This window comes from Syngnathus scovelli, chromosome 8, assembly GCF_024217435.2.
Source record: "Syngnathus scovelli strain Florida chromosome 8, RoL_Ssco_1.2, whole genome shotgun sequence".
NCBI classification, from domain to species: Eukaryota; Metazoa; Chordata; class Actinopteri; order Syngnathiformes; family Syngnathidae; genus Syngnathus; species Syngnathus scovelli.
In genome coordinates this window covers 16635585-16648458 of record NC_090854.1, presented here as the reverse complement: position 1 = coordinate 16648458, position 12874 = coordinate 16635585, and the positions used below count along the sequence as shown (strand labels likewise).

Below are 12874 nucleotides of genomic sequence, written 5' to 3'. Positions count from 1 at the left end.
TGTATTTTTATTTTTATTGTTGGCCTTATCCATTTTGGATCCTATTATTGGGACCTCTTTATATCAGGAATGAGTTGAGCCAGGGCGACCAAATGCAGCTTGAATCAGGATTTATTGAAGGGAAAAGGGAGTTGGAAGGGAGGTTTTGCAAAATTTTGCAAAAATAATTATTAAATTCATAATAAAAAACGAGCTTTGTAAGAAAATCATCATTGAAAAAAGGAAACAATACATTTTTACAGTAAATTGTTAACTCATAGTCAACAAAATTAATAATAAATCGTGATACACCTTCGCAAAACTTGTTAATATAGGGACACGAAAAACTTTCTTGAACTTAAGACAATGTTTGGTTGGATGTTACCTGTGAATAATCTTAAAAGACAATTCATTTACTTTATTTGTCACAAACCATTTAGCTTGTGGAGCCAGAAATACTGTACTTATTTAATTTTAATATATCAAAAATATTGTTGCAATGATCCCTCCCTACCAACAGTGGCGGTATTTCGACAGTTTATATCCAACCAACAACTCGATGAAGAAAAAGGCACCCGGAAGTTGCTTGACTAAAATCAATTCGATCAAGTTTAAACGTGTTGCTATTATATTTTTAGGAGACCCTAAAACATGTTTAACATACAAACAGCGTCGACTTTTGTTTTTGTCGTTTAATACTTTAGTGTGGCCGCTGCTAAGACGTCCGAATTGGCGAACCGAGTGCTAACTGTTGGTTGGCTGCTGTGTGTACATTTTGCTCCTACTCTTCCAAATGTTGGTTAAAAATATGCCTGCTAATGTTTGAAATCTCCGGCTAAGCAGGCGGTTAATGTAATTGAACTGCAAATGTCGTAATAATGACACCGGACAGCCTTTTCGCTTGTCACTCGACCACACGTTTAGATGTTACTTGTGTGAGCTACTTGGTTAGCCACGTCAACCGCTTCTGATTGGTGTTGGCGTCGCAACTGCTAACAGCTAACACGCCTGTCAACTGCTGGGGGGGTGGACGCTCCATTACTAAAAAAGCAAATACTTTTATAAAGCACGGACGAACTCAACTTTGCAAGCCAAAATGCTATAGCTGGACGGACTTGGGGCTTGTGACAGAGGATGAATCGAGTCGTCTGGCTGATACCAGGATTAAACAGAAGAATGGTGAAGCTAGTTTTTACCCTCGTTTTGATTGCCTACATTGCCTGTGAGTAAAGTATTTACTTTTCGTTTGTCTTCCAAACACGCTGATGCTATAATGATGTGTTTGTCTAACCAACCCTTTTGGAGTCCCATGTCAGCTTTTAATTATGTTGAAAGGTGTTTTATTGATTCCACGTTTGGGACCATTAGAGTTGTCAAGATCATACAAGCGCACCTAGTGAAGTGTATGAATAATTATTAGGTACTAAAATCAAATTATTATGCAGACCTTTTTGCAATATGTATACAATAGATGCATGTCACTGTCGGGCGGAATCCTCTAAAATCACCACTTTTCAGATAATGAAACGGACTTACATTTTTATTGCTCACTTGTTGCACACTAACACCAACACAACCCCATTCCAGAACCATGTAACTGGTAATTGGATTTAAATTACAGTCATTGAGCAGAAGTCACATTTACATAGCCAACGCCAGCTTCCGATAACTTCCTGCGTCTTAAACTGATGACTTAAATAATTGGTTTCAAAAAGTGGAAAGTACATTCCTTTACCACACACCAAGTGAAATGTTTCATGTTTGGATATGTCAGAAAATCAAAGGTAAAATTGGAAGAAAACAAATTCTGTATTGGTATTTCACAAAATTTCAATATTGTGCCCAAGAACAAGACTCATTGTGTTCTAATCTTTTCAGGAAACTCCGACAAAGCACCTGCAGAGGTTTTCCTCATGACAATCTGGGTTCTGCTACTTTGCATTCTCCTCAGCATGCCTAGTTGACTAATGACAAATAATTTCTTGAGCACTTTAACTTTCTCTGTGCATTCAAGATATGCCCCTGTGCTAAATAAAACGGTCTCTTTATTTTTTTCTTGACATTGGCTGCTCTTCCTTCTTGACAGTACCAATTAGGTACTATCAAGAAGGAAGATAAGGTTCAAGATGGTGGACTTGTTAGCTGATAAGAGGTTGTCGCGCAACAAAGAGTTGTGCAAGAAATATTGCTAAATGCGTGTTTGCATTGCAAAGGAATCCAGGCGATGCTGGTTTCCACTATACTTGTTTTTCAAGTTGGCAAGTTTTTCAAGTTTCATGAACAAGCAGTACGTTGTGCCAGGAGCAAAGAAGAAATGTTGGCTGGTAACCAGTTCAAGTTTTAACCCACTTGCCAAAAGTTAACTTGGACAATGTCCGGCACATCTACGAGTCGACCCGAGTGAGAATAAGCAGCCCACAGTAATGGATGGATAGATGATGAGCTGGTTGGTTCTTCTAACATTTTCACTTCCCTGTCTTCTCTTTCAGCTGTCTGGGTAACATACGCCAACATGAGGTAAAGATCTCAGTCCCTGTGTTAACATTCAGCCATTTTATTCCCCCACCCTCTGCTTGTGATTGACTGCCATTATCCTACTGCCTGGTCACTGGTCTCCTTGTGCTTGATTTTCCTCATCACAGAACAAGCAAACAACCTGGCGAGATGCAGATTGAGCAGAAGATTGAAGAAGTGAGTTTCGCTTATCCCCGCTTCCATGTGACCTTTTGATGTCACCTGTACGATGGTATAAAAAGCATAAAACCTAGTGTTAAAAAAAAAAAAAGTGTAATTACTTTTTCTCTATTAGTCACATCCTACTGTGTGCCATTTGATGACAGCATGTTTATGCGGCAGACTTTTCACCAAACAACTTTTAATCACTTTTGCATGGCTTATCACAGGCTGCAGGTGCTCTCATTTTCCCACGTTATCGTGATGACCTTATGGTTTAAAGCGTCATAGGTAAACGTAGCCGCCAAATATATCTGGTCGTCTCGTACTCAGATAACCCGCTGCTTTGAAAATTACCCCGACCGTTAGTATTCAGCTATAAATGACACTTTTACATAATTATTGTAATAAGAATGATTTATTTTTGAGCAGAACCATGCTGTGCTCCCCCAGTGGTATCTCCGAAGATACGTTTGATTAAAAAAAAAAAAATCGCTTTCTTGCCATAAATAAATGACTGCAAACATGAACAAGGTTGCCCAAACTTTCGCACCCCACTGTATGTATATGATTGAACTCTGACTGTGATTACATATTTGTCAAATGTGCTCTGATTGTATTGCACTTTCATTTAAGGCTTTGACTCCACTCCGTGAGCAGATACATGATTTGGAGCAGAGGTTTGTATTTTGTTTTTCCTTAATTTATTTATGCGTTTTGCATACCACACAGTACTACGTGTAGTAATACTATGTGTGAACAATAGTAGTACTAGTAGGTCGTTCAGCCCCAAATATTCAAATGAAAATGACTAAAACATTGAAAATACATGTATGGCGGATGGTGATATTAATGCACAATGATTTTTCTAGAGCAGGCCTCACACTGTTTTGCACGGGTGAGGCTGGTGCTATTGTAATTTTTTTCAGTTGGCAGGATTTAGCGGCATCCTTTTTTTTTTGGTACAGCCTGACCATATTTGCTGATGTATAGCCACCTCATTTAGCAAATTGCCCTTTTGTATGACGTTAAGATTAGTACACGTACCTACCACGTGATCTGAGGTGAAAACGAGTTTTAATCCCATTTCGGTTTCCTTTTTGAGTATTTTTGAGAACGCTTTCAATTCGAGTCTTGACTGTGGCAGCATAAAAACAGTCGAAGTTTGAAGCGAAGTGAAACGACAGCCGCAGCTTCACACTGAAAAGCCACCTCGCCTCGCCTTCATTCAATCCGTAAGCATGAAGGTTTTTTTTATGTGATCGAATTAAGAAGATGCTGTTTGTTTCAGTGCCTCAGGGGCCTGAGTTTATGGTGGTACATTTCAGAAGAGACAAGCGCTTCGTGGGTGTCCTTTGCACGAAATATTTATCACAGGGTTTTTATTTTAGTGTCTTGCATAGATGCTTGCCCCGTGGATGCTCAACGTAACAAAGTCTTTTTTTTGTATCATCCCAGCTTTTCTGAAAAGTACCCACCCGTCAAATTTCTGTCAGAGAAGGATCGCAAGAGGATTCTGGTATGTAAAATGCAGTTGTGCTGGGGCATGCTGTGACTTTTATTGTTTTTATTTGGGGCCGGAATTCTGCTGGTTTTGCTTTGGTTTATCTTCAGAAAATGATCACGGCTGGACACAAAAACCTTGTTTTAGTGCATATGCACGCACCTGCTTGCATCTTGTATTTACAAAGAGTGATTGTATCGGCTTGTCATATTTCCGTTTGTCACTCTGCATGATGTTCAACTTTGTGATTTATAGTGAAAATCTATTATTTTTCTAGATTACTGGTGGAGCGGGTTTCGTGGGTTCCCACCTCACTGACAAGCTAATGATGGATGGCCATGAGGTGACTGTAGTGGACAATTTTTTTACTGGGAGAAAAAGGAATGTGGAGCACTGGCTTGGCCATGAAAACTTTGAGCTCATCAATCATGATGTGGTGGAGCCACTCTACATTGAGGGTAAGGGAATGACAAACGGTAATTGAATTTTTTTTTTTTTTTCAGCCCCACACTTTGCACCTTGTGATCCGAGCAACCCGGGATGTTTAGATTTGCCGTGAGCCGATGGGAACAGACTATTTGACAAAAGTCATCTTCCGAAGGCCACTGAAATCACTATTCTGTTATTCGTCGTCTTAATTTCGTCTTTAGTTTCAGTGAGTGTTGGGAATTTCACACCGGTAACGCTCTTGATTCTTGCAGGATCATTTGCAGGTTAGCGGTAGCTTCATTAACATTTATCTCCTTGGCTTCATGGTTGTTGTTTATGGTCCCTGTGTTGCTGGCAGTGAATTTATCAAAAAAATTAATGAACAAAGTCCGACGTTGCCCTAATTTAGGAGCTCTGCAAACCTACTTCAACTGGAAGTCATTTTGGACCATATTTTACCCTGCATTGGTATACTCCTCAACAATACATGTGACTAATTATCAGTTTGTACTTAAATTGAGCAACAATAAGTAATGTTAAAATGTGTCCTCTTTCAATGTCTGTAGTCGTGTTTGAAACATTTTAACAACCCTGCCAGCGCTCCTAAAACATTGTCGATGTTGTGCAACAGTGGAGAAAGACAAAAGTAGTGGGAAGTCTCTCGAGCAATGTTGATTGTTGTTATTTCCCTTGACAACAACATAACAAAATCATTATCTAAACCTCCTCACACCTACACATTTTTATTTGGCAATTATTATTCATACAGGAGATAAAATACGAAAATCTAAATCTGGTTGAACGTTCCACCGATGATCCACTACCTGGGAGTATACCAACGTCAACCTTTGAGAGCCACATGGATAGCATAACATTTGTCGCACACACCTGACCATTTTATGTGCAGCCGAATGGTTTCCTCACATCCACACTTGGCTACGGTCTCAACATCCTCTTTGGCTCGCCCACCAAATGTCTCATTTAACCAGAACTCAGCTTCACACGTACAAACTCCAAGTACAACACGTAAGTAACGCTTCTTGTCTTTTGGCAGTGGATCAGATCTACCACCTGGCCTCTCCAGCCTCTCCCCCCAATTACATGTACAACCCCATCAAAACCATCAAGACCAACACCATCGGTACTCTCAACATGCTTGGTGAGTACACTGGTTGTATGACTACAATGTTAATCTGAAATAACATTTCTTCGCCTCTCTTAAAGTTCAATTTTGCGTTTGATAAATTAGCATTAGCCTGGCCAAAATGAACTATTGTTTGTCAGGCCGTGTGTGGTTTTGCTTGGAATATATTTGCTGATTGTGCAGCCTTACTAGAAGTTTCCGCTCTCTGCAGTTTGCATGGACTCACGATTAATTTAAGTTTATAGCTTCTTTGAGCCTTGTATACCGAGTTGCTCTATCGCTTAGGTTTGGCCAAACGAGTGGGCGCCAGACTTCTCTTGGCTTCTACCTCGGAGGTTTATGGAGGTAAGAAACCCTTTCGATTATTGCTTCACTTGATTAAGTCGTCACGACCAAACCAATTATTATTATCATAATTTTAATAACAAGTTTTATTTGAGAGTGCCGATTTCCCCCCCACACACACACACACACATACAGAAAAAGAAATGCTTAAGAGTCTTAAGTTTTTAGAGGAGCCAGACTATCCAGAAGATTGTAATTACAGCGTGAGCACAGGTCATCAGGGGTGGATGAAATGTTAATGCGTGGGCGACTCGCAATACCAGAAGTCATAGTGGAGTCGAGTAAGTCATCGAATAAGTCAGTGCGCGAGAATATTACAGAAATGTAATCCACTCATTGCTATGCTGGCACTGCACTAAGGTTCTTCTCGGGCTGTTTCATTATCATTATCATAATCATCACATTTTTCCCCTTCAATGAAAAAGCAAGACGTACTCCTGTCGATGCTCACTGAGCTGAAGTCACTAAATTTGCTTAGGCCACAAAGAGTTTCAACTACTTAAGATGGATTCATTTGTAGACCTTTCCACTGTACGATGATTGAAGTTTTATTAGCTTGACATGACTGAAATGGTTTTGGTCCAGATCCTGAAGTACACCCCCAAAATGAAGAGTATTGGGGCCACGTAAACCCCATCGGTCCTCGAGCATGCTACGACGAAGGGAAACGTGTTGCCGAGACCATGTGTTACGCCTACATGAAGCAGGTATCATTGTGACACTCACTATGCAATTAAACAAAAAATATATGTCCGGAAGTAGGAGCCTATTAAGTGTGAACACCGCCTCAGTTGTGTAATTTTTTTAAAACTTCTCCGGAACAAAGAGCCGAGGCGTGAACAAAGACTGACCTAATTATAGAAATTTGTTGTAGTCCCACAAATCATGCCTCCATGACTGATTTTAATATTTTCAAGAACAGTTTCATGTGTCATAATATTCCAGGAAAATGAGCATAATACAGTTTAACCTAACAAGGAGGGCACAAATTGTTCCAGCAATGAATTCTTTTCCAAATGATTTTTCCCCGCAGATTAGATTTGATTGATGCCAGCCTTTAATAGACTGATGTGATTGACTTTTGTTGCATTTGCTTCAGGCAAGTGATATTTATTTATCGGCTTCAGCCCCCCCCCCCCCCACACACACACACACTCGTTGGGTTAATTCTAGGAAATATCCCGCATTCAATAATCAACTGTCAGTCACAGACGCGCAGGGATGAGACTATCGTGTTGTCCATCTATTGCCTAGTCATGTAATCAAAGCTATTGGCATTTACACCGGGTGCCTATAGTTATGCAATTGGTAGCACGAAAAAAAAAACAATTAAATGTTTAGTCAGGAGGGAATGTAAAGCTTTGAGTAAAGTGAATAGTAAAAATACATTGGAATTACTTACTTTAAAATGCAGTTTCCGGTAATTGGGCTTAAGAGGTCTCGACGTGGACATGATCAAGTTTTCAATCAAGCGACACACGAATTCCATGTATGAGTAATTAACGCTGCGTGGATTCTAAAATTGATCTCATTTACGAACATCACTTAAACTACTTTCACACACAAACGCACACTTGACACAATGTGCACACGTGTGTATGACTGGTATAGTGATGAATGCATAATCACTCAACTTCTACGACCTTTTCAGCACGTTGTCCTCATTGTGTCGGCGCTTCTTCACGCCGCTGAATACATTTGGTTGCCAGTCTACCATTAGCAGAAAGCGTTCTGCATGATTTTCATGTTTTTATTCATGTTGCTCAGCCTCCAGTGTCCGTATTGAACCTCAGAGAGAGCGTTGATGCATTATATCCACCTGCGAAGGCCAAGGATGTTCGAAAAGAAACTATGCGCTCTCGTTTGTTTGAGCGTGCATATAATATTGTCCTCTAGCAAATGGCATCAATGAAATTCATACGGATGGTTCTTGGTATGATGCTCTCATTTCTTTGATAAATGCTGAAAAGGCATCGATTGCAAGGTGACTGAATGCGGTAGGACATAAAAGAAACAAGTGACACATTTTCTTTGAGGGATTCGCTTCATTTTCTACGTTTTCAGGAAGGAGTGGAGGTCCGAGTGGCGAGAATCTTCAACACGTTTGGCTCTCGAATGCACATGAACGATGGGAGAGTTGTGAGTAATTTCATCCTGCAGGCTCTCCAGGGAGAACAACTCACAGTAAGAGTCCCCATCAAACAATCTTCTTTTTTTGTATCCCATGGGTGAAACAGTCTTGTGAGAAAAGTATTTGCCGCTCGTCAAAGTCGCCAACTCTTGGGAGTCGTTCGATTATTCTTATCTTGCAAGATCCCTCTTTGCATTGAAAATAAAAAGAAATCCCTCCAGCCAAGAGGGTCAGTTGTTATGAAGACTTCAGGGCACCCAAGGAAGTCTAGCAACCAGCATGACTGGGAAAATTGCTGAGGTCTGCAAATATTGACCAATGTAATGTAATTGTCAATAAAAATCCTTTGCCTTCAATTTTTTCTGTAGTATAACATAATAATATTTAATGAAGATAATAAAAAGGTTGAAGCAGCAGCACTTAAAATCAATACTTGTGTCATTCTCCAAACTTTTGGCCATGCCTGTACATTAGATTCCTTGCCAGCAGAGGAACATGACATGACCTTTGAGAAGTTGAGCTACATCTATCCAGAAGACATTTGGGTCATTATAAACATGGCATTAAATTTGGAGTTTAGGACTTTGAAGAGACATTTTCCCCATCTCAGTTGAATATCTGCATGCAATATCATGTGAATATGCGTGACCGTCATATTCGAGTGACTCCCAATAATGACCGTGACCTTATGTTCTGACTAAAAAGAACATTCCTGTGTTCATACATTCAATCATTTCTTATCACTGGACTGGACATGACTACAAACAGAAGTGTCTGGCAGCAGCAGCAGCAGCAGGACCCAATGTTTTTTCTTAAATTAAGTGACTGTGCAATGCAATTACATCTGGGAACCTGATTAAGGCAACGTAACCAACTGATGTGCGTGTAATTGAATACATTTCGTGACACTGATGTCGACACCCATATTGCCTCGTGCTAATGAATCTCCTTCTGCTGTGCAGGTTTATGGCACTGGTTCCCAAACAAGAGCCTTTCAGTATGTAAGGTAAGCAGAAACATTCTGATCGATTTAAATCTTGTTCGGTATATCCACTGGGCTGAGTCTAAATATTTGTCATTTCCACTTTAATCCCGTTTTGAAAAGTTGCCATCGTTAAGGATTCCTCCTGTGAATATTCAGACCCATTAAGGCTCTTTTGGTGTTGATTCAATTTTGCGGCGTGCTGGTTTTAACTGGCTTCCATTTCATTTGCGATCAGTAAATGAAAGGTGCACAAGCTATGAACAGAGAAAGCCCGATTTCCCTTTGAGTAATTAGATCGTTTGATCAGTCTGATGAGATGTGATCAGAGACGTGAGAGGAGAGTAGAAGCTTTGACGTCCGAATGTCATCATTCTTGTGACTTTCATTTTTTTTCCCCCCCTTATTCATAACCTTGAACTAATCATGACATTTGAAGGCAGTCAACTAGTTTCTGCAGCGGCACACGAGTATGTGTAGCAATAAATCATTACGCTCCATTGAATCTTAATTTGAACGAATTCCAGATCACAATTGATTGAAAAATTCTACAGCGTGATTGCTTTTGTCCAATCCAATACACAAGTACATGGATTCAAATGTACAACCCCCCCTGGAGCAAATGTTCCTGAAGGTCAAAAATATTAGAGAACACCATTTATTGATCATGCTAACCCCTCACGCTTGGCTTTCACTCCCGCTCACCACTTGTGCACATGCTCTCCAAGCATGTGACCCCTCCCCCACCCGTTTATAGACTGCCACCATGTCCACCTGGAGTGGGCGCTTTCAATTTTCCTGCTCTCCCAACTGGATGGCGTTTGTACGATAAACCTATCAGCGACATGCTGACTCACAGCCTGCACCGTTATGGCAGCAACAGCAATAAACTGGATGTCCAAGGATGTCCCTCGGCGATGCTCGATGCCATTTGTTGAGCTTCTCAACCACAAAAAATGTAACGCTAAAGGTGCATCATTGCTCAAAAATTTCAAGCACTCTTTTCAACGGAATGTTTTAATGTTTCTAGAAGAAGCATTGTAATGAGTCTCTTCGTATACCATTTGTCGTGGCTGATTAACGATTGCGTCGCAAAAAAAAAAGCCATACAGAGGCTTATTAGGTGTGTGATTATGCTGAGGTCCGTTTTATCGAGGAAACTGTTTCCTGAGTTTTGGTAGAATTCCAAAATGTTCAACCTCATGCATATTTGAATCACAAAATAAAACACATTATACTATAATGTGTTTTTTTTTTTTTAATATTCCGCCCAAGGTCAGCTTCAAAATTCTTGCTGGTGTTCTAATGAGCAACATGGATAGACGTAGTGGCTCAGTAGTGCTGACCATGTTTGGCCTGACCTTTGCACATTTTATCACTTTGTGAGCTCAAATTGGAGAAATGTGTCGCTATATATGGAAGGTTCTGTTCAAATAATGAAGCAGGGAATGTGAGGGCCCCGCTATAGAATTAACATGAATGGAGCCTTTTGTAAATTCATTTGTATGTGTGATTGGAATTCCAGCGACCTGGTTAACGGCCTTGTGTTGTTGATGAACAGTAACATCAGCAGTCCCGTCAATCTGGTGAGTTGCTCTTCATAATCATTACATTTGTACACTCAACTCTCAACCACCAAAAGCAAAAAAAAAAAAAAAAACCTCTTCGTCCAACACACCAATGTTTTTTTTTGTTTGTTTTTGAATCTACAGGGCAACCCTGAGGAACATACCATACTGGAATTTGCTCAACTCATCAAAAGTCTAGTCGGTAAGGGTGTCTAATCGATCCAGATAAGTTGTCATTGTGTAATCTCTTCAGCCCTGCTGTTTCAGTGGAGATCTGGATAACCGTCCTTCTCTTGTAACGCCATTCACCTTTTATCCATCTCCTCACCTTTACACCCTCCTCCTCCAAATTAAGATGCTCCCTGTGCAGAAAAGGATCGTCTATCAAGGTTTAATCGAAGTCATTTTACTAGTTACACCAAACTCATTCAGACGACAAATTCACATTTGAGCAGCTCTCAAAAGAAGAACCGTAAGCCAAACACCACAGAGCCAGACACACCACAGTGCCTGACAAAGCCACCTCAATCATCAACTCTTCCTCACACTCCCTTTGTGGAAGTGTACTTATCCAGAGCCCCTAATGGCTTGTGATGATGTCACTGTGCATTGAAGCGTTAAAAGTCAGTTGCCCTTTTTTGACAGCCAACGCCATTGTCCCCGTGTGACGTTGAGCTTCTTGAAGAAAAGTGGAGACTTTTGATCCTGTCCATCACCACCGGATGAAATGCTTCACTATTCAGAAAGAGTGCTTTCTCACACTCCTTGCCCACAACAGACTCGAATCCACCGATTTTTATTATTCACCTCCGGATGGGTTGCCGTCTGTTCTATAATTCCAGGACCGTGTGTGTGAGAGCTTGTTGAGATTGTCTGAGCATACCACAACGGAGTATGATCAAAACGGTTTCATTCCTTCCTTTATGTGTATATGTTTTTTTTGCAATATACTAGGTGGTGTTGGTATTTTTCAAGCCCATTTTGTCCTCTCCCACAGCGAGCAAAAGTCAGATTCAGTTCCTCCCTGAAGCCCAGGATGACCCACAGAGGCGGAAGCCCGACATCCAAAAAGCCAAGATGATGCTGGGCTGGGAACCAGTGGTATGATCCCCTGTAATCTTTGTCAATTTGCAGAATATCTTGTATCTATTTGTTTTAGGATTTCATTTTTAGCTGGAATGAGTCATGGTGGTTGTGTGTTGACAGGTGCCGCTGGAGGAGGGTCTGAAGAAAACAATCCAGTACTTCAGCAGAGAACTGGAGCACCAGGCCAACAACCAGTACATCCCTAAACCCAAAGCGGCCCGTATGAAGAAAGGCCGACCCAGACACATTTGAGCATGACCTCCCTGAAGTATGTGCAGAGGTTCATTCCTGGATATTTATTGCGAGAAGACTTTTGATTGTTGCCTTGAGAAGGAGTTGCAAGTTGCACTGTGAGGCCTGCCTCGCCTGAGATTTTTAGGTAGGACAAGCCAGTTATTTAAAACACAGCCTCCTGCATCTTTGGTTTTCATTTGTCTATTCTTTTTTTGTGTCAATTTGTGCTTAAGATATATAAAACGCTCAGTGCTTTTTTTTAAATTTATAAAAGACAATTCATTCTCTTGTGACAAAGAAAAGATTGTTACTGCGACACTGTGCTTCACTTTGCGAAACATTGTGCGTCGGGATGTGCATTATTCATATCAGGTGACGATGGGTATTTTAATTAAATATTTACAACAACTCACGGCGGTACGAGAACGTGGCACAATCTTGTTCTTAAATTTCTCTGACCTCTGAACTTTTTGTTTTACATAGGCTTTATGTAAGACCTTTTTCACAGGCTGCATATTCGTATTGAGGCATAATGATGTGCATAAACACAACTTAATGCAAAATGCATGAGAGCTTTCCTTCATCTGCTTGTATTCCCATGCCAGTGAATTAAATGGGAAGTGATGGGGGGTTTAGAACTTGACAATTTACAAAACAAAAAACGTCCCACTTTAGGCAATAGCATGTAGGAAAAGTTATTTTTGTGGGGTGCTTTTGTTTTCTTCACTGTGGCTGGGGGCAGATAAACTCATCATTTTTTTAGACCAGACTTTCTCTTCACTCAATGTCTCCCAAAATT

At 40.5% G+C, this 12874-nt stretch overlaps 1 protein-coding gene across 3 annotated transcripts; it reads left to right on the top strand.

Annotated features, from left to right (window-relative positions):
- Positions 1-520: 520 nt before the first annotated feature.
- uxs1 (UDP-glucuronate decarboxylase 1) lies at positions 521-12638 on the top strand. Of its 3 annotated transcripts, none has more exons than XM_049728638.1 (15): positions 524-1201; positions 2469-2496; positions 2622-2670; positions 3289-3332; positions 4111-4171; positions 4434-4614; positions 5640-5744; positions 6015-6074; positions 6660-6781; positions 8139-8258; positions 9168-9211; positions 10713-10773; positions 10900-10957; positions 11753-11856; positions 11962-12638. In XM_049728638.1, the coding sequence occupies exons 1-15, from the start codon at positions 1114-1116 to the stop codon at positions 12091-12093; spliced, it is 1257 nt and encodes a 418-aa protein (XP_049584595.1). In that variant the 5' UTR covers positions 524-1113; the 3' UTR covers positions 12094-12638. The 3 variants fall into 3 exon arrangements, with proteins under 3 accessions (XP_049584597.1, XP_049584595.1, XP_049584596.1); XM_049728639.2 differs by lacking the exon at positions 524-1201 and adding an exon at positions 1211-2379; XM_049728640.2 differs by lacking the exons at positions 9168-9211; positions 10713-10773; positions 10900-10957; positions 11753-11856; positions 11962-12638 and adding an exon at positions 8345-8823 and having other exon boundaries at positions 521-1201; positions 8139-8302.
- The last annotated feature ends 236 nt before the right edge of the window (positions 12639-12874 follow it).

What these genes read in the sequence shown, in the direction of transcription:
- uxs1 (XM_049728638.1), top strand. Translation starts at nt 1,114, where the DNA reads ATGAATCGAGTCGTCTGGCTGATACCAGGATTAAACAGAAGAATGGTG. An exon ending in GTTACGCCTACATGAAGCAG is followed by an intron (nt 6,782 to 8,138) that starts GTATCATTGTGA and finishes CTACGTTTTCAG; the next exon opens with GAAGGAGTGGAGGTCCGAGT. An exon ending in ACTCATCAAAAGTCTAGTCG is followed by an intron (nt 10,958 to 11,752) that starts GTAAGGGTGTCT and finishes CCTCTCCCACAG; the next exon opens with CGAGCAAAAGTCAGATTCAG.